Here is a 21,998-nt window from a genome sequence, read left to right as displayed (position 1 = left end):
GCAGCACTAGCTTCCACTCTACATTCTGTCAGAAAAGATCCAGTGACAACAACAGCAGACAACACTAATCTGGTATGACTGACAGGCAAATGCAGAACATTTATAAAATTAATAACACTGTGATGTTTATCAATATGTAGAACCACAAACCAACATATACAGTAACGCACAAAGTATGTGATGCAAATGGCTGGCCTCGACAAATGCGTGCAGACTGAAAAGACGACAACAGCTGAACCGAACAAACACACACACAGGAAACAGCTCCAACAGCGTCAGAACACCAAAGCATCGTGTTTCTGCTTCTCAGCTCTTTGTTCTCAGATTCACACTTTACTCCACCTGCTCCACTGAGCTCACAACCCACTGCGAGGGTCCTCCAAACTAACACACCAGGTCAGTAAGAAGACGGGACACTCACCCATCTGATCTGCATCACACACACTGGCTCATACACACACTCTCTGTATACGTATGTAAAGAACCACTGTGTTGCGTTCTTTAAGGCAACTGGAGAAAAGGTTTCTGTGGCTTGATACTGTCTTGCAGCAGACACACACATCTCACATGGATTTATCATCATGACCTTTTCCGCCCACTCTATCAACATCACCTCTGTACTTACTCATGTACAGTTTGGACTCAGAGGCGGTTAACTCGTCTCAATTCGTGTAAAGGTGACTGTGTGTGACAATTATTTAATGTATGCAATGATGATAATCATGTGGGAATGAATCTGAGTGATAGGAATCTTTGAAATGCAAGGAGAGTCCATTGGTATTCAGAGATATAATTTAACTATAGTAATATAATTCAGTGGTAGTGAAAACTTGTGTGAGATGGTGTGTGTCTGTCTGCAGCACCAAATGCAGCACACAGTCAGTTCCGTGTAACATATAGTCATTCTATTAATCTGCTGTCTCTCTAGGTTCATTATTCACCCACAATCTACTAAAATCTGTATAAACCTCTATGTCAGCGCAGTGCTGAAATAACAGAACTACAGTTGCTAAAAAACAATCTCTAAAAAATAAATATGTTTCTCATACCTAACTTATAATCTTCTTTCTGATGTATAAAGTCAAATTTTTGGTATATACTTTTATCAACCTTTTCAGCTACGTAATATGATATAATATAAATATAATATACATGGAAAACAAAAGCTGTTTCTTTAAAAACCAAATATAATATAAAACTGAAATTAACTGAAATCAACTTTTTACAGACACACAGTTAGTGTCAATTTTAACCAGAGTCCATATCAAAAGCAAAACTGACCTCCGATCAGTTCCTGGTGGGTGAAGATATTTCAGCAGTTGATACTAGATTTATGGGATTTGCAAGAGGACTGACAGTGAACTTGACCTTTGCTGACGCCATCACTGCTGTGAACTACGACCTCTCATCACTCACTTTGATGGCCTTCTGACCCAAGGACTGTTTTAAAACAAAAAATAATAATAATCTGCCTTTCTGCTGAAGGCCTCCTCCTTCTTCTTCTTCTTCTCTCTCTCTCTCTCTCTCTCTCTCTCTCTCTCTCTCTCTCTCTCTCTCTCTGTCAAACACAAGTGGAACAGAGGTTGAGAGGAGACAGAAAAAGGAAGTCACCACACACAGCTACACTCCCTACATCCCACATCTGCAAATGGCTTAAAACCCCACTGACATCCATATTACAGGAAGGTTAGGAGTCACCGGGCCTCAGCGTGCCAGTGTGGTGATCAGACTGGCACACATTTCGAAGAAGTCCATGGTGTGTGATCCCTGACGTGGGGTGAGAAGAGGGGAGCTACCAGACAGGGATCCTGGGAGAGAGGAGCTGAGCTGGGGCAGATCGATGGCAGGGCTGGCTGAGTCGATGCTCAGTCTGGGTCTGTGGAGACCGGCTGTGGAGCCCGACCTCTGTGGAGTGGATGAACCTGACTTGAAGCCCACCGCCTCGATGATGTCATCTGGGGGAAGTGGAGGAAAACAGCATCAGCATTCAACAGAGGGGCCGGTTCATGAGTTGTATGTTTTAGTTAATACATACACTTCTTCATGAAGTAAGGAACCCACAATGAATTTTAATAATGTGTTCTGAATTTGTATTTTACCTGTTTAGATTACCTTCATATTGAGTGTAAGTAAATTTGTAATCTCAGTAGCTGAATACACACACACACACACACACACACACACACACACACACACACACGCACACACACACACACATATATTAAATTGCCCATGCTGGTGGTTCTCTGAGACTGTACTTATGCTCAGCTGTTTCAAGCTAACTGCTAATCTCTTCACATTTTCCACCTCTAGGGAGAAGAACCAGGACATGATGGACGAAGCCCAAACCAAAGGCTGGCAAACAACATTATTCCCCAATAGTAGATTGCAAATGACTTCCTTCAACATCAAATACTGTTTTTTCTCCAAGCTACACCTCTCATGACCAAACCCTGTGAATAATGTTTGTACAGAGACTGGCACCATTAGGCTTAAGGCCTAAGGTGTCACTGCTGCAAAAAACAAAAAAACATCACAGGTAAAAGGCAAAGAAGAATAAACACACACAAGGGGTTTTTGCATGTTTCCTCCAGGAGAACCCCAGGTTTGTGTGCGTTTTTGCCTGAATAAACCAATCGCAGAGGTTTTTTCATAGTGTCCTGCAGAATGCCTTTTCTTTACCAACCGTCTCTGGAATCTCTCTCCAGCAGTCACCTGGGAATCTCCATCTACCCTGTTCGAAGAGTCTTGCCTCCAGCATGCGGTGCTAACCACACACAATAGCTGCTGATGCAGTTTGCAGCAGGGCTCAAAATGCTGCTAACTCCATTAGAGTGGTATGATCACATAGTTCTAGCAGTGTCTCTTTTGAAGCTAAGCAGCTTTGATTTTAAACTCATGCCTGCAAATTTCCATTTCAACTGCAGAGGTGTATGTATCAATTCTATATTCGGATTGAATAAAAATAAAAAGAATATGTCTGTCACTGACCATCTATGCTCTTGAAGTCGAGGAGGTAGGATCTGTTGTCCACCTGGTAGAGCTGCAGACTCATTTTCACCAGGTTGCCCGTCACTGGATTCTTCCTCCTCACTCGCAGATGATATGGGTTCACCACCTTCCACACAAAATAACAGAGCATCTAGTTTGTAAAGCGAAAAATGTGTGTACAGTACACAACTGTGTATGTGTAAGAATTTGTTACCTTCCAGTCAAAGTTAAGTTGTTTCATAGCCCTGTAAACTTCAGCCATGATATCATATGGTCTACTCTGACTTCTGATACCGAGGTGCCACTTGGCCTTCTTGACTGCCAGAGGTTTGGGTCGGGTAGTGTTGAGAGCATCCAGAGGACAACGAGACTTAGGGCTGTCAGCCAGGAGCGGAGGCATCCTCTCTGGGTGGGGTTTCACACCAGGGGGCAACGGCATGCCCTCCTCTATAAAGGAACTCTGGGGAGGACTGGAGGCCAAGTAGAACTCGCTGGCCTGGGTCATGATGCGCCGGTTGTCTATGATGAGGTGATAGGCCACTGCTAGTTGATCCTGGGGGGAGAGAGGGAGGAAGGGAAGTATAGTGAAGACTGAAGAGATAATTCACTGAAGCCAGGGACACACCATCAGATTAATGAAGCCTAAAAACTCTCTACACACGACAATCAGGAAAAGCACAAGGTGAGCTTGATTTCAGATGTGAACACTCTGTCTTAACAGCAGTGGTTTGTATAAATAAACAGAAGAGCGAGGTAGTTATGGTAATGGTTCATTTATGCTCAATGTTAGATGCATATATGGAAACAGACATAGCCTTTTGTCTGTATTCTGCATTAATGTCCTCTCAAAGCTTACAGATATGGACAAAACAGAACAGTACCACCGGAAATGATGGGGGGGCAGTGTAGCTAATAGTGCAGGTGAGATGACCATAGGACAAAAAGAAAAATGTTCAACAATGGCGGAACTTTTTGAGGGGAGACTTTGCAAGTTGCTAAGAAACTACAGGCATCTAAAGACGTTACCTTCCATCAGGTGCCTTTTATTTCTCAACAGGTCCATTATCACAACCTTGCTGTGGTCAGAGACTCTTGTCTCTGCACTGTCCTCTAGTGGATGTATTGCAAGCACTAGACGCATGTCAACGCAAAGGATGAATGGAAGTATGAGGGCAGTGACTCCTATATCATTTGAAATGGACATATCACTTTTCGCATATAAAGGCATCATAGATGAGTCTTAACATGACAATCGCAGTCGATTCAGCATTATTTCTAATTAGACAATAGCTTACAGGATAGATTCAGAATTTTTCAAGTCTGTTTTAAAACAATATTGATGCACCTGTATTTTGTGATTTGGCACTATAAAATAAAATTGAATCGATATTATGGGCTGGCAACCTGTCCTGGGTGATTCTCAAGTCAGATGGAGACTGACCACAGGCCACCTACAACCCATAAAAGAGTAATAAGCAGTATAGATAATGGATAATGGATAAATTAAGATTAGGTTTTCATCGCTAACTATCCCCACTACCCCTTTTCCAATGTAGCTCAGCTGGGAACCAACTACCATCCAGGGAAACAAAAAGTGGGGAAATAAACAGACTCTAAATTTGAAAGCTCAACTTTATTTTGCTTAGTGGGACGACTGAAGTATCAAATGAGCTGCAGCCAAACTCTGGAGTGTATTTTTATGCCGGAGAGCTGTCCACTATTCTCTAAATATGGGCATATTGATATCGACTTGAAAATCCCCAAACCGATCCTTAAACACTGTTTTACTGTGACCCCAAAGCTCTCAATGAAGCTATATAAAAACCTACATTATATCTACACCTACATACTCTTGTAAATATTACAACAATCATACATTAAACAGAGAAAACACTCAAGATTTTGAATGTGTCTTAATGAGTGTACCTGTGGATCTCCGCTGTAAAGGCTGGCCACAACCTCAGACTCAGTGCATTCAAACTTCTCACACACTTCTCTGACGGCCTCCTCGTCCAGGACTGTGGAGTCATATGAAGGGTCTTCAGGGAACATGTAGCCGGGCAGGTCCTGCTTAAACCACTCATGTTCCCTGACAGAGGATAGGATCATCACTCAATGCAAAGTACAATAAGACAAAAATACAAATGATCATGCTTAACTATGAAACCAAACCAATTGCGATTTTATAATTCGAAATATCACAGTATGTGGCATTTAAACTTTGATTCAAACTTTGTTTAAACTAAACATTGCTTCAAACACAATAGTCTGTTTGTGTACCAACTGTTTGGATAAGGGACCATTAACACCAGTGAGATAAAAGAAGAAACTATTGCAAATAATTCAAATAAGTCATACCTCAATCTAAATTATTTTGAAAAGATTAATGCCATTAGGGGTGTTAATCATTAACCTCTTAACCTTTAGGCAACAATACGAATTTTGACAAATTAAATGTTTTAATTAATCCGTTAAAATGTCTTTGGACAACTTGGAAATATGGATGTTTTGACAATCACGAGGCCAACAACGCCATATTTTAATCTTGTCGGTTAATGGTTAATAATCAGTTAACAAGTGTTGGTTATCGGTTAAAAAATTAAATTCAAAATGTGATGAAAGCAAAGTAAAACACATTATAGAAACGACAACCAATCATCTGACAGTGCTGACAGATTGTAGGCACTGCGGTATTGACGATAATAAATGAACCTGTCACAAATTATTAAAAAAGACTGTAGGCGCAAAAACCTCCTGTAGAGGATAAAGGTCACTTGATCTGACAGAATGATGTGATTACCTGATGTCTTTGATGGTGGCTCTCTTCAGGGGGTCAACCTGTAACATGAGCATCAGCAGCGAAGCCACAGGGCGTGTCAGGTACTCTGGCATGTAGAAGACGCCTCCTCTGATCTTCTTAAACAGCGTGGGAACATGGTCATCGTCAAAGGGCAGAGTGCCACAGAGCAGGGCGTACAGGATCACTCCGCAGCTCCAGATGTCCACCTCTGGGCCTGCATAGAGCCTGACAGACAGATGAGAGGATGTGACAGGTTATTTAGACATTGGTTATTCATATTTATAATGTATTTGTGACACATATGAAGATAAGATGCCGCTTGACCCGATGTTTCCATTCATGTATTTGTCAACAACCAAAACTCATCTAGTGAAACATGCATAACTAGTGTTTCTATACAAACAGTCATTGTTTATATACCACGTATAAATGCTAAATAGCTGGCGCTAAAATGAAGTGTTACTCAGAAACACCCACACCAACAGGACTAATGTAATGTCTTTATTCATGTAGAGATAAACTGCCTCACTGATTATTATTACTGCATCTATTTATTTGTTTTTCTTTAACTCAAGCTTAGAAAGAAAATTTGTACATTTGAGGTAAATTTTATTTGATCTTTTTGACCTGTAGCAGCCCGATGGAGCGGATTTTTTTCCATGAAGGTCTCAATCAATCAATCATAATTGGTGAGTACACATTCCTTCCAAAGGTTGCACAGTATTCTGCTGATAGACAGGTGGTGGTGGTTATGAGCCATGAAACACAGCAATGCACAAACAATGGAAGTAAAGAAGCTCGTATATATAAATGTACACAATGCGCAAAAATACTGAATAAATCATCTTTACAATTGTTTTATGTGGAAGGATCTTCAGACTTCAAGGAGTCACACACACGTTACGATTCAAGTAACACTTAATGTAAACATTACTTTCACGTGTATCCACAAAGGCTGTTTTCTGTCCAATAGGCCCAAACTATTTTGGTCCTAAAGCCATATAAATAATTGTGTCGTCTTGACATAGTTTATTGCGATTAGAGCAGAAAGAATTAGTTGATTAATCAATATAAATCAAATCAAATTAAAATCAAATCAAAATAATCAGCGAACATAGTGAAAAAAAGCCAAACATTTTAAATAGGTATTTCATAATTTTTGTTGTTGACTGAATATTTAGTTTTTAGGACTGAGGCTCTTGGACAAAGTTGCAATGGACATTTATTCACGTTTTTAATTTAATAAAGAAAATAATCATTAGCTGCAGTGTGATTATCATAGTGGCCTTGATCATATGTGTGATTACACACACACATATACACGCATGCACACACACACACACCTTCCGGAGATGACCTCTGGAGCAGCATAGTTGGGTGAGCCACAGCTTGTCCTTAAAAACTCTCCATCTGACATCATATTTGACAGACCTGTTGGCCGACCACAAGATAAACACACATTAACACCTTTGTGACTTCCCTCTGACAGTAACACGCTCTAAAGAAACAATCCTCTATTATATTATTGCTATTGATCCTTTGATACACACAGGTTAAACGGAGCACTGCCCGCCACAGGGGGGGTAAGAGTTATACACTGTGGACACAGCTGATATCTTTATCCTCCTTTGCGCCAAGACTGTAAGCTCTGAACACAAAGCTCATCTAATTGGATGAGCCTCTCTCTGCCTGCCAAATGATGAACGCCAGACACTCTGTGATGTGCTGACCTTCTCTTTATCTGTCATCCCTGTTCCCTTAACACTCCCTCTCTCTGCTCACCAGTGTCTGCTGCTCTCAGCCAAAACACTTCTCCTGGTGTACACTCCCACCGCACCCCAACGATTCCCTCCCTATCAGATGACACTGGGCCTCAAGGCTTCTTGCCAGACTTGATATGAGACCTGGCCGTTGCTAGGGGAGCTCTCTCCACCCCACACACCCTGCTGAGCACAAGGACCCTCGTGTGTTTTTGAAAATATTGCTCTCTTTCATGGAGAGGCACGGTCTCTTATCCAATCAGCTAGAATAATCATACTGCAACCAATAGGAAATGAATTCTTATCTAAAAATGAGGTTAGCAGGTGCTTGACGGTAATTTCACACTATTTTCCAAGGGTATAAATAATTGTATAATTATGATGTGTCACTTGGCTCTAATCAGACTCCAATTAACTTGGTTAATTCCAATTATCTCTGCCACAAACTCTGCCTCTTTCTGTTTCTTATTCCCCCCTGAACATATTCACTTATGTTCTGTTACGCTCTCTCTTTTATTAAATTCCCAAACAATCCTCAGCTTCTGCCGAGCCAATTTCTTTATCCCTCCCTCCAGCTATAACTGTGTGTGATGGAATTTTACCAAAGTCTGCAATCTTGGCGTTCTTGCTGGCATCCAGCAGGACGTTCTCAGGTTTGAGGTCTCTGTGGACCACCATGTGCCTGTGGCAGTAGTCCACAGCTGAGATAATCTGCTGGAAAAGACGACGAGCTTCTGTGTCTTCAACCTGAAAGATTCAATATGAACAGACATGACTGGACTGCTTTACTGGGAATGTATTAGATAAAGAAATTCATGTGTCGCTACTTGTGTGAAAGATAGAGTGTAACAGAATGCAGAACCAAGCCTATGGCACAGGTGTGGAAAGAATTGTGGATAATTAAGTCATGTGCTGTCCTTTTTGGAACTAGTTTATGATTTGTGGGCTTGGTCATGAGGTTTCTAAGGCTCAGGGGCCAGGCAATGCTCAAGTGGGATTATTAATATGATATATCGACTAATTCCAGAAATCTCTGTCTGGTTGTGGCTCACATATCTTGAGAACTGTTCATCTTATCAGCTGCACACTTGACAAGTGCATTGTTAATGGCCCTAGGAAGTGCATTGTTGATTTTGGTGAGATTTTGACACGCATTCATGACAATAGCGTGTTCATGTTAACAGCAACGGAAAGTCATTCTCCGGGTTCAAAGTTTCACTGAACTTTGAATAAACTGGTGAACAGCTCTTTGTGCAGCAGCGGTGGCACAAGCCTTCACTTCCCATGGCTAAATTACCACAGGTCACTTGTATAGTTTCAGAAAGAAACCAGCATTACCACAGGCCAAGTCAACAAGAAAGGCCCCAGAAGATAATGCGTAATTAGACAGTATTTTGATACCTTGAGAGCTTAAAAATAAATGGTATCAATTTATGTTTAATAAGCGTTAGTAATACACACTTCCTCAGCCACTGCTTCACCTTTTCCTGTTTCTAGCCATGGTTAGTATTGAGCTAATAATTTCTGATGAGAGAGCAGACAGTAGATGGGAACTCAAATGAGTCACTTAATAATTAAATGTCTTACCCGTCCATGTTTGCAGATGTAGTCAAACAGCTCCCCTCCAGACACATACTCCATAACCATGAAGAAATCTGTGGGTGTACTTATTACCTGGTACCTACAACACAAACATACAACAGTTTTGACATGGAATTATTGTACATTAAAGTGCCAAGTATGTATGTATTAACCAAAAAGTAATAATAATAGGCCATTTCTTATTTACTTCAAAACCTGCACAGCCTAAATGCACAGGCACAAATAAACAGAGAGGTGAGGCTGAGCTGTGATGTATGGCTGCTGAGTGTAGGTATTACTTTCATAAAGGTCAGATATATTATAAAGCAGACATAATCTCATGAATGGTTGCTTGTGGGAGACTTTACTCTTCATCACAATCAACTTCATTCCTCAATTCATTTCATGGTTTTACAAACAAGGCCAATACATCAAAAAGTGGACTTTTCTCAGTTCCACCTTCATGCCTAAGACTCCCTGAAGCATAGTGTGTGTAGCTCAAATATATACAGTTGTGTTTATGAATGTGTGTCTGTGGCAGAGTGGTCCGCAGCACTCCAGCTCATGACCTGAGAGCTCACATATCTGCCATAACTTACAGTGTGACGGTTGACTAACCATAACCCTGGCCTAAAAATAACGCAGAGATTGTTGAGAGGAGACAGAGAGAGGGGGACTGACAAGGAGAAAAAGGCCAAGGAGACAGAAGGAGAAAGAAAGAAGGAAGACAGGCTAAAAGAAAAACACACAAGAGGCTGTGACACCTGGATGAGGAATTACCACAACTTACAGCAAATCATAACTGGAGATATGTATTGACCAGAACAGATTTCTTTATCTACTTCCAGCCTGTGTGTGTTTGTGTGTGTGTATTGGTCTGTTTGTGTGTTGTACCTCCTGGGAGCCCAGTGGGCATGCTCAGTACAGTGCAGCTGTAGTAAACAAACAGCAACAAGTAAAGCATGCCACAACACAGAGGGAACACAACGCAGCAAAGGCCCACAAAACGACAGCCACTAATCTACCAGATCTAAGCCATTACTTCCGCCAAGGAGGATTTGTTTCCATCTGGGTTTGTTTGTCTGTTAGTTAGTTAGCAGGATTATGCCAACACCAGTGGACGGATTACCATCAGTTTAGAGGAAAGATGTGTTACTACCATTAAATTTGGGTGCAGATCCGGATCTGGAAGCGGTTCCAGGATTTTTGTCAATTTCTCAGAGGCAACATCTTCCAATATTTTAGGGCTTCAAGGTCAAGACCCCATCTTCTGTTCGTCGTACACGGTTTACAGTACGACTAGATTCTTTTATCACACGAGTGGAACGTTTCTCCACACAAAACACAATCAGCGATACTTTTTGTAGGTGTTCGGGCCTTGACAATATCATGGGTAATCTCTTCAATCAGCTATCTCCATATGAATATAATAATACAGATAAATTAAAAAGCAGGTATCCAATGCATTTTGGTCGATATGTTCCACCTCTTTTATTCTCCACATGTGCTGTTCACCAGAAGGCTTCCAGCCCCAAAATCGTGTCCCTTGCCCACAGATTCTGCATATTTGCATGTAGAATCTGTTTATAGAGATCAAGTCAGACATGTTTGGACTGTTGGGCCTTGGCAGCGGTACGCACTGTCTACTGAGTGACATTCTAGTCTCTCTATCATAACTCTGATAGAAGGACACGTTGTCTTTCTCCACTTACAGCTTGATGATGTGTGGGTGTCTGAACAGCTTGAGATTCTGGATCTCTCGTTTGATCTTCCCCACGACATCGAGACTGCGGATCTTCTGTCTGTTTAGGATCTTTACAGCCACTTTATGGCCTGTCAACTGGTGCTCTCCAACTAAAAACAATGAAAACACAGATATGAAGCAGATGCGGATCACAGATGGCAAAGAAAACACATACAACATTATACAGGCAGATAGACACAATGCAAAGAGGCAGAGAGGTGTAGTAAACGGTAAAAGTTTAATTTAACACCCTGCCTGAGGAAATATGGCAGCTAATCAAAAGCTTCAGATGTACTTTATCGCAATGCTTTATGATTTCACCTAATTATAGTTATTATTATTGTAATGGAAGGGCAGGCTTAAATTTGTGTCACATGTTAAGTGTTTAAATACTGTTTTATTACTGTGTGTTTTGTTATTTGTGAACTGCTAAGTTTTTGTAAACAGGCTTGAGGCTTTGGCTCTATTGTAACCATGCCATTGTACAGGGTGCTGTTGCACGTTGTTATGTTGTTATTGGAGATGCCAAACCCCAATCACAGCTTGACTACCATTACACTAAATACATGAATGCAACTAAGGCACAAACAGGAATTCCCTGAAAACAAACACATATTATCCCTTGTAAAATTGTATACAATTCGGCAATAGAGCAATATGAATTTAGACTGTTTTATTCCGGTATGCATAAAATAGTAATCGGGCTTTGAACGTGGCCATGGTTTCAGGTGGGGTCACCTCCACACAGGGGGCGCGGGGTTAAAGCGCACAAGGTCACGCAGAGTGGCCGCACACCAGCCAGGGAAACTGGAATAACCTCCTGTCATCTGACCCTCCGGTGAAACCTGACGCCTGGACAGAGCTCCACCGACTCACACGGCACGTCCCAGCCGGGTCAGCAGCGAGACACCGAAGCTGCGCCAGCTCCAGCGCCTCGAAACACTGAACACATGAAGCTGACATGGAGGAAACACACGGAGGCTTCACTGGTGTCCTTTACCGTGACACGGGAGCAGAGGACCCGCGTGAAGCCCCCCCCCCTCCCGGTGTCCCGTTACACGACATGAGTGCACACATGTCTGCCTCTCGCCGTTGTCCTCCAGGTGAACACACCTGCCACGGCTGATAACAGCCGCTACACACACGGGCTACGGTGGAAGAATTTGACTTTGAAGCGGCCGCATTCTCAAAGCGTGTTTACGCTTTAAATCCCCTCCGCCGCTAACGTTAAGGGGGGGGGGGGGGGTAGCTACGCAGAGTGCCCACTGACCGCCGGTAAGTTGAAGACAAGGGGGGGGGGGGCACCACTACTTCGCTTTAGTCCCTAACACTGAGCCCGACATGACACACACACACGACTTAACTCTTCACTTTCCCGAACGTCCCCACTCCGAGCGTGTCGCCCAGGATGTAATGGCCGATCTTCACTCTGCCTTCGTGCTTCTGTTGTTGCCGCTCTGCCATCTTCTCCGCTCGCTCCGTGAGGTGCGTGTGCTGTCTGCCTGCGGAGCGCACGGAGGGGCGGGGCACGCGGCCGAGGAGGAGAGCTGCTGAGGAGGACCCGGCGGCCTCCACCTGTCATCTGCCCGGCGTGCGTCTCCCACCACCACCCGGTGTATTAATACTTCACCTACAGCTCTGCTGATAGATTGGTAAACAAATTAAAGAGACTAAACTTGCACATGATCAAAGACAGATAATCAGATCAGCTGCTGTGTTAAGTATTTCCATGTTTTACCCATGCACCAACACATCTAAAAACGGATAATAATAATAATAATAATAATAATAATAATAATAATAATAATAATAATAATTGAGTAGACCATATACTCTAATCATCATCATTACCTTGATTATAAATAATGTCTGTGCTATAGGTCATATAAGGCAACTGTAACAGGAGGCAGCACACATTTGGAAAACGTGGAATCCAGTGTTGACTGGAGAACAACGCGTGCTTGACTTTCTGTTGTGTGATTTTTGTGTGTACGGGTGAAGTCAACGGAAAGATGCGTTTCAAACAAACTCGAGGTGAGTTGTTCACATTTAGCCACTAGATGGCAGTGTCAGTTCAACGTACAAATTCTGGTGCGCGTGTGACTCTTGAAAGGCTTCTGCTCCTGATCCGTTGCACAAGTTAGGAACTGGATTTTGTGTTCATCCTGCCTGGTTTTTCTGCGCTCAAGATTTTATCGTGAGTTTTTTTTTCATAACATGGAAACGATAGAGGAGCTGGCGCATGGACCTATTGTTATCAAAATCAGAGAAGATGCACAAATCTTCCATCTTTTGCCTCGTGTTTTTCAGAGGGTGTTTGCCTGGTTTTACTGACCAGAACAATCCAAACTGAACATCCTCTGATCAATTATTTTTATATTAACAAAAAATTTAGAGGGATAAAAAAGTTGTTCCGATTCAGCAAATAACCATATCACACTTCCACAGAATACCAATACAAATATGAATTAGGCTTTAACCGCCTACATGTCCGTAGTATTAGCAACAGTGGAGTATATACAGGTATAATAAAGGATCTAATGAAGGACTTAATATTTATTTATTTCTAATATCCAGTGGTCAAATAGTTTCTTTTTCTCACGGATTTCCGCAGAAATCTTATCTGAAACGATTAAACATGGTCTGACACATTTCCTGTAAAATCACATCTAATTGATTCAATTGTTTCAGCGTGCAAAAGATGAGAAAGACAAACATGATGTTGAAACCACCGCCCAGAGACGCTGAGGACCATTAACTCCAGTGCGCCTGTCGTGACGCGCGCCACCACTGGGGGCGCAGTTCCTCCACGCTGCCCCTGCTCCCCCCTACTCGTCCCCTTGCAGACTGAGAAAGTTTTCCATGCTGGGATGGAGGTGATTACCCACCGCTAGCTGTGGGAAGAGGGCTGAGCCTTTCAAGCTGCTGGGGGAACTTGAAGAGAGCAGGGGGAGGAGGAGGAGGAGGAGAGGAAGGATTGATATAACAAGAGCGTCTGTCTCTGCGCAATCCTCACTCACTCCAAGTGTTTGAACCCAGAGCGAAACAGGGGAGCGGGCTTTCCATTCATCTGCAGCGCTGAGCAACTTTTCATCTTTGAGTCTGTGGCGCGAGTCCGTTCACTTTATCACACTCACTTATTGACGTTATCTAGATTTTTCTTCACAGCTGAAAGACGAGACAACGAAGACGCACCAGCACATCTGCTGCTTCCACGAGTCCTCCGAGTTGGGAAGTTTGTTTTCCCGCACACTTGCGTGACATTTGCTTTAAGGACTCGAGAGCCTGTCAGAGTTCCTCCAGCTCCACCGCGTGGTGCGGGAGTTTTCAGCTGATCCGGGGAGTTCTCCAATGCAAAAGTACATGTATGAGAAAGCTATGGCCCAAGAGACAAGGAACGGTGGAACCTCTACGTTAAATAACAACAACGGCGTTGACAACAGCAAGAAGAAGCTGTTGATAGCGCTCGACATCTTCTGCCTTCTTCTTGGTAAGTTTATGAATAAGTTTAGTCCTTATTTTATTCTGTGTTACACAGTGAATTGTGTGTTTTTATTACACATGATCTGGTTGAGGACTACATGCAGAAGTGGCAGACACCTGCACACTATACAAACGTTTAACAACAAATAAATAATTTCAAATTTTGGCTGACAAAAGACTTATCTTTGTAAAACTGAAGTGTTATCTGTGACCACAACACAACTGATCCTGCAGCATGTCCTTATCAACCAGTTCCACACACCAGCCCGTGCTCGAGGCGCGGAACCAAACATTACAAACACACAGGGTTTCAGTGTTTAAGATCCACTTTACAACATGATATCTCACAATGAAACAACCCAGACATGACAAGTGTACTGTCACATTCACAGGATGAATACCTGCTGTATAGTTGATTGTTTACTACATCGATACAAGAAAACCCTTGACGTTTTGTCAGTTGACTAATTAATCACCTTTTTCATATATATTGATGATTTCAAAATCCACGGAGCATCACTGGGTTTGTAGCTGCAGCATTAATGTTGTAACCTGCCCTTTTTACTGCCCTTGAAATAGCCTGTGACACCACCCTGTGCCCCTATACCCTCCCTCATCTGACCCTAACCCTCCAGAGGTGCCATTCCAGCTAGATATGTCAATACATACAGTAGAGATGCAACTTGGCTGAAGTGAAAATCGAAGCGCAATTAAGGTATTGATTCCTAACTGATGCTGCTGATGCAGTGGTGATGCCAGGGGGCCTTTGCTGCTCCTATCTGCTCAAACCGACAACTTGTTAGTGCTGTTTTGTTACTTGTTATTCTGCGAGCGTCCCGTCCAGATGCATTGTGCTGTGTTTGTGTGTGTGTGTGTTGCTTTGATAACTGGTTTGTTTTTTGGCCGCTGTCACTCCAGGCCGGTCCTTTCCAGCTCCAGCGGCCCCCCTTTCTCTGCCTCTCTCTTTTCAATCCCTCTGTCTCCCCCTTCTCTCTTTTAGAAAAGGATTATGGGAGTTGCGCTTTAACTTCTACACATTCTCTCCCAGAACTCTGCAAATCCCTGGCCAGCTGCCCCCTGATCGCTCCACTTCAAATTACTTTCTCTCTCTCTCTCCAGCTCCCTCTCCCCAGCCTCTTTCTCCCTCTCCGTCCGGGGGAATGCATGGAATAATTGCTTAAGCATGTGTTGTGGAAGGGGAATGCCTCTCCAGTATAACAGGGAGAGATGGAGAAGCAGGACCCGTGGCTGACCTGGCATTAGAGGAGCAGGTGGGAGCTGCATCAACAGCTCTATATAGAGAAACTGAAGCATCAAGGATAGTAAGGGGATATGTGACGCTGCCACACAGGAGCAGGAGTTTACTAGCCGGGATGTTACAAATGGTGCAGATCAGCTCCACATCTCTCTAGTGCTGTGTAACAGAAGCTCATCTGCCTCATCTACAAAGTTTTCCAGTGGGTTTATATTGGTTCGCTCATTAAAGAGCCTCAGACAGAGAAACACTGTTTCATCATATAAATGTCAATGAGCTTTGATCGCATGTGGAGTGAATTTCCTGCACAAACCAACTTCCTCCGCTGGTAAAAGCTCTCAACAGTCGGCTCCTCTTCGCCACGGAACGACACACACATGTCACAGATATTCACAATGCATGTAAGCGCACGCATACACACAGACCCAACTGGTCGCATGGATTCTCCTTTGTCATGCTAAACACTATCTGGCTGCCCCATTGATGATTGGTTGGCCCACTTTAGTGGTTTTGGGGAGGGGTCACATGTGGGGGTTTTAGTGGATGGAGGGACAAAGGGGGGTTAAAGGGAGAGGGAGAAAGACCAGGAGAAAGCAGGGGGGCTATTTGGGGGGGGGGGGGGGGGGGGGGGGGGGTGCTGAATGAGGAACAAGGAATGCGGGCGTGTAGATCTTTGTCCTGTGTGTGTGTGTGTGTGTGTGTGTGTATCCGACAGTAGTGTACACTGTGCAGCTTGTTAATGCATTAACATCTTATTACCTTTAATAAGGTCCGCTCTGCCAGCTGGTGCTGCACACACACATTTTTGATCACCTTTGTATCAGTTGTCAGTCTGGCAGTCCGGCAGCCATACTCCCCTCAGGCTCAACTAATGATTGTTTTTTCATAAAGGACATCTGAGGCCATCTATTATCACACACACACACGGACACACTCAAGTGCGCAATCTAAAAAAAGCGATCCTTTCTAATGTTGCTTATGGTAATTTAAGCGAATAATGTATACAGCCAGCTGGATCTGAATGGTGATGAATAAGTGATATGAACACACACGCATGCACTCTCACCTAGCACTCAACTGCTGGGACCAGAGTTCGAGCGTACGATGCTGGCAGCTGAGCACAAGCATCATCTTCTGATTTCACGTTGGCTCGGGTTCCACTCTTGCTGAGTAGCAGAGTTGATTTAGCGCTGCTATAAGCAGCACACGCACAACCACCATACACTCCCTATAAATACACAAACTTCACCGCAGACTGCGGAATATCATTCTTCTCTCCTTCACCGTCTCGTTTGGGCTCGTGAACATGGCTACACGCTGTCTGAAAGCCAGCTATCATGCACCTTAAAGTGGATGTTTATTGTGAAAACACTTTTTGAACAGTCACCCACTAGAGCTCTTAGGAAACCGTACCTCCAAAAGTAGCCTCACTTAAACCCTGATTATGTTTTACACAATGCTGTGGAGATTAGGCATCACGTATTTACTTGTGTGCATAACATCAGTTTCTGTGCGGGTCATATTTTGGGATGCTTTCTTGAATATAAACATGGTTTGTGCTGAACTGGCTCCACTGACTTTGGGTCATGTAGGTTCATTTTTGAAGGACCAGTGTGTTGGATTTAGTGATTGCTAATAAGTGAATACTACCTTTCCCAAGCATGTAGGTGAGACTACAGTGGCCAGAATAATGTGAAAGCTCCTCCCTAGAGCCTGTGTTTTGTTTGTACATTCTTGGCTACTGTAGAATGGCAATGCAACATAGCAGATTCTGTTGAAGAGATAGATATAGGATTAAATTACTTTTTCCAAGGCAATGAAAACACAATGGTATCAGTTAATTGTACACTAATGAAAGCATAATCATGAACATAATACTTAATTTCTGCCACTAGATCCCCCTAAACCCAACACACTGGACCTTTAAAAGCACTACAAGGTCTCTCTGTCCACTGGTGACCAGCCACTCATATCTATCTGTTCTGATCTGTGATACAGTCAGGTGCTCAGTGACGTGATTTCCCACATGCGATAGACGGGAAGATTGTTATTAGCCCCAGAGAGGAGCGTGACCTTTTGGTCCAGGGGGAATCAGCATCATAACCAGCCCTGGAGCTTTTACCCTATATGTCTCTATACCCAACTCTTGCCTCCCCATTAGCCGCTATAGCATTACGGCCTTCAGTCACACAGCCGCTCATTAAAGCTGGAGGGTTAAACCTCTACCTCAGCCACTTCAATCCTGAGTCGCTCTACAAATATTTTCCAGAATTTCTCAAATTCTTCATCTGGCTGCACCACCGTGGTCAAAGACCCTTGATGTGACAAATGGTGCAATTTTAGGAGTAAGTGAACCAGGGGGCATGGAGTGTGTGTGTGTGTAGTGTGGTGCTCAGGAAAGGGTGGGAAACGGAAAGGTAGTGTCGGTCGGAGGTAGGTGTGGTTGTGAAATTAAATCCTGTCTATTTTTTTTCTCTCCAGTCCATTTCCATTCTCCCCCCCCCTTCCTTCCCTCCTTGCTCCTTCTCCACTTGAGCAGGTCTTTCCTCCTCTTAACTGGTTCTGCACTAATGGAGAGAAATGGCTTGGGATAGCACTGGTGGCAAAAGACTTCAACATTTTAAAGTTAGTTCATTGTATGTGGGGTTTTAGCAAAAGTGGAGTATAACATACTCAAGGAATCACACCACTTTTCAGTGGACTGTAAAAGTACTTCCAAGGACCTCATCTTTGTAACAACAGCAGATAAGAGGTTTTTGCCAAGTGTCTAGTCATAACCTGTAATCAGACAGTAAGCGGGAGCCCCTCACACACAAACCCAAACACAGGCTTCTACCCAAAGCCGCTGACCTTAATCTAAGGGCAAATATACCCAGACATTCTGCATGAGTCTGTCTGTGCAGAGGCAGGAGCTGGTATGAGAAGAATCAAAGTGCTCTAGACTCCTGGCTATATATATATATAAAGAGAGGAAAGAAGAAGGATGTAGGTAAAAAGTAGTTTATTTCCCCCATGAAATCTGCCATGTCCAGCATCGTTCTTAACCGCCCTACTGAGACTTGTTAAGTTTTATCTCACAGAGGTACCACGTGCTTCTACTGTAGAGAAATATTGAAGGTGTTTGTGTTTTCTTTGTCCCACTGTTGTTGCTCCTTGTCAGTCTATTCTTCTGTTTGGCAGATCAGGTCAAAGGTCAGGCAGAAAATAGACTCATATAGGACAAGTGCCTCTAGTTCTCTTTGTATGACATTTCCTGCACTTGCACAGAGCCGAGGGCTCGATGCGGACATTCAATAGACATGAGCAGAGGAATAAGTAACATCTATCTCAATTGATATCAACAATTGATATGTGTATGGTATTTACAATGTGATTGCATGACTGTGTGTGTATATGTATGCATGTCTTTGTGCAGTCTGTGGCTGCAGGGGTTGGTCTGTAGTGGGTGGTGGTGTGTGTTTATGTTGCAGCTGCAGGACAAGGCGAGGTTGGGGCTCCTTAGAAGGTGAGGAGCGTCCTCTGGCAGCGCAGAATCATTCTATTATGTAATAAGATATAAATCAGCAGATGTTCATGACAACACTCGTGACTACAGGGCTACTAGTCCCTCAAGAATGACTGTAACTCTAAGTGTACATTATTGTGTAGATGTATACTTAAACTATACTGGTCAGGCTCTGGGTGTGTGTGGCATTTCCAGCCCATCATTGTGACATGTGGCTGGTTCATGCTGGTGGAGTTAAATGACAAAGCCCGAGGGTTTGTGTGCGCGCAGGGCTGTGATTAAAGTTGTGTAGGTGTGAGCGTGTGCATGTGTGTGCGTCCTGTGGGGTTTTTACGAAGCAGAGGGAGCGCCCAGAGCTGTCGTTAGATGGACTCTGTGGCCTGAAGGGTGAAATAGTCTATGGATGTCTGCAATGTGTGTGTGGTGGGGTAGCATGTGCAAGGCATCTGTGGCTTGATTTGTGTGTGTGTGTGCACGTGCCAGTGTGCCCCATGTGGTTCCCCTGGGTAGGCGGAAGGTTTCAGGTTGACTAATGTGACAGTGTCTCTTTATGCTGGAACCAGACACACTCATCTCTTTGAACTATTTCTTTCACTGTCTCCATCCTGGCAAACAATTAAATTAAAGTTAAACAGTCAAACGGCAGCTTGTCGTTTATTCTGCGACAACAATAGTGTAATAAAGCCTCCGTGTCTCCTGTCTCCCTTCAACTTCTATGATTATAACCCTCACAGATAAACACCCTCAACCTGCTCATTTAGATCATCTTAGATTACTGGGCAGGAACCTTCCATAAATGTTTGTTGGTAGTATTTAAGCGTGTGTGTTGTAAATGAATATTTTGTGTAAATCTATGTGCAGGCAGCAAACTCATTCGTAAACATCTAATTGTCCGTCACACCCATGATAATAAGAACTTTTCTGCTTCTTGCACTGTCGTCTCAGTTTCTTTATCCTTGTCTTTGTGGGACCTGGAGACTCCTTAAACCAGCAATCGTGTTAGTAATGATAATACGAGCTCTTTAATGTAAATGAGAGCAGAGGCAGCAGATGATCTTATACAGCTCTGCTTCATCAGGGCCAACAGACTGAGAGCTGCAGCCCTCATTACATCTCTCCGTTACACCACACTGTCCTCGCCGGGGCCTCCCCGCTGTTACACAGGCCCCTCTGTCTGTCACTTTCTCTTACTACATTGGCCACAACAATCCCCTGTGTTTGCGTGTGTGTGTGTGTGTGTGTGTGTGTGTGTGTGTGTGTGTGTGTGTGTGTGTGTGTGTGTGTGTGTGTGTGTGTGTGTGTGTGTGTCCATAGATGGGGGGTTGGGGGTCAGAGAGATTTCACTGTTCCACTGAGAACAATACCCTTTTTGATGCATCTCAGCGCTCTTTGTTTCGTTAACGAGGACCAATAGGCTGGTGGGCAGACAGACAGAAGGAGGATGGAATGGAGGGGAGGGAAAAATTTAATGAGATAGAGATGAGAGAGAGAGAGAGAGAGAGAGAGAGAGAGAGAGAGAGAGAGAGAGAGAGAGAGAGAGAGAGAGAGAGACTCCTCACTCTGCACTCAAGTCCTGCTTGATTATCTGTCAGTGGTTTATGGCTGTTGCTGCTTCGAGCTGTATTGTTGACTGGATTGTGGACCGTGGAGCTTATCTGCTCAGCTGGGGCTGGCACTGTGTAGTAATCAGCTCAGCATCATTATTGGCGCAGGCCTTATCTGTGCCGCAGCCACTGAGTCCTATCCTGTTTACATACAGAGAAGAGCCTCAGCTGACGAGGCTCCCTGCGACACTAGAGAACATCATGCAGTGCGTTCACACTGTTGCTCCAATTTAACACCTATTGTCTCCAGATAATCACCGTCCACAGTGTGTGCAGGAGTGAGGAGAATATTAAAGGGAGGTATTGCAAGAAAAAGGAGGAGGGCAGTGAGTGAAGATTAGGAGAGCATTATCCAGACAGAGGCATCACGTTTCAAAGACTCCACAGTCCTCCTCTCCACAGCCTGGCTTTTGTCCCATAGGGTAATAATGCCATTATGGCAACAACAGAGAAACGCCCAGCCGGCTACCCAACCAACCAGCCAAATAGCTCCATGTGGCCCCTGGGCACTGCTCAAGTTTCCCTCCATTGGAGCAGCTGTGTGTTCGTCCTCCTCTTTCAACTGTCAGTGCGGCCAATCATCATTAGGATTGTCTTGTTGAGTTGTAACAGACTTTTTTAATATTACATTAAAAACATCCCCTCGCCTCCTCTACGTGCTAAAGTAGACCACAGCTGATTTACCACAGAACAGTGTTGGATCCAACATCACTCCAAATGTTGCTTAGAAAGGAAACAGCTACACAGGGCTGGCAGCATCACTTCAGAGGCTGCCCTCGCAGGTGCCTGCTGGTAAAAGTCCCCCAGAGAGTGTCCCGACAGATGCCTGTGTGTAAAAGGCATTTATTCCTGTGAATAAAATCTCTCTGAGTAAGCACATGCTTCAGCCAGCGGCCCCCCAGTCGCTGTAGCATTCACACAGAAGGGGAAAAAAGGACAGGGATTCAGTCTGTACACCACTCTGCTGACCTCAGCCACTCCTGGGTGTGTGTGTGTGTGTGTATGTGTGTCTGTCTGCCTGTGTTTGTGTATTTGTGAGACACATCAGCAGCTTGTGGAAACAAAGAACTGATATCTGGAGCCACACATCTGTACCAGTGTACACATGTATGTGTCCGTCCACATGCTCATAAATGTATGTTTCCTAAACAGTGATTATGCATACTTATAAAATCTGGGTTTTTTTTATTGGGCTGAGTTTGTTTGGATTGCGAGAGCATTTTTAAAGCTCTCCGTGGTCGACAACTTAGGAAAAATGTTTGAGAAAGACTTTGC

General features: G+C 43.7%; 2 protein-coding genes across 4 annotated transcripts in view; one reads left to right on the top strand and one right to left on the bottom strand.

Moving 5' to 3' along the window:
• Nucleotides 1-1,548: 1,548 nt before the first annotated feature.
• Nucleotides 1,549-12,423, bottom strand: prkaa2 (protein kinase, AMP-activated, alpha 2 catalytic subunit). 2 transcript variants are annotated; one of them, XM_034583826.1, is made up of 10 exons: nt 12,241-12,423; nt 10,845-10,986; nt 9,139-9,232; nt 8,154-8,298; nt 7,135-7,222; nt 5,792-6,016; nt 4,918-5,080; nt 3,206-3,544; nt 2,992-3,118; nt 1,549-1,955 (listed from the first exon to the last, which is right to left on the bottom strand). In XM_034583826.1, the coding sequence occupies exons 1-10, from the start codon at nt 12,338-12,340 to the stop codon at nt 1,705-1,707; spliced, it is 1,674 nt and encodes a 557-aa protein (XP_034439717.1). In that variant the 5' UTR covers nt 12,341-12,423; the 3' UTR covers nt 1,549-1,704. The 2 variants fall into 2 exon arrangements, with proteins under 2 accessions (XP_034439717.1, XP_034439718.1); XM_034583827.1 differs by lacking the exon at nt 12,241-12,423 and adding an exon at nt 11,877-12,017 and having other exon boundaries at nt 1,705-1,955.
• A 1,275-nt stretch (nt 12,424-13,698) lies between these two features.
• Nucleotides 13,699-21,998, top strand: part of plpp3 (phospholipid phosphatase 3) — a 31,406-nt gene continuing 23,106 nt past the window's right edge. Inside the window, exon 1 of one of the 2 annotated variants that reach the window (XM_034583828.1) lies at nt 13,699-14,366. In XM_034583828.1, the coding sequence (XP_034439719.1) occupies nt 14,228-14,366 (139 nt within the window). In that variant the 5' untranslated portion in view covers nt 13,699-14,227. The remainder of the gene's footprint in view (nt 14,367-21,998) is intronic. The other variant, XM_034583829.1, reaches the window with a different exon arrangement.

Source organism: Hippoglossus hippoglossus, chromosome 4 (genome assembly GCF_009819705.1).
Source record: "Hippoglossus hippoglossus isolate fHipHip1 chromosome 4, fHipHip1.pri, whole genome shotgun sequence".
Lineage (NCBI taxonomy): Eukaryota > Metazoa > Chordata > Actinopteri > Pleuronectiformes > Pleuronectidae > Hippoglossus > Hippoglossus hippoglossus.
Note: the sequence above shows the minus strand (reverse complement) of the source record. Positions and strands in the feature narration are given on the sequence as shown.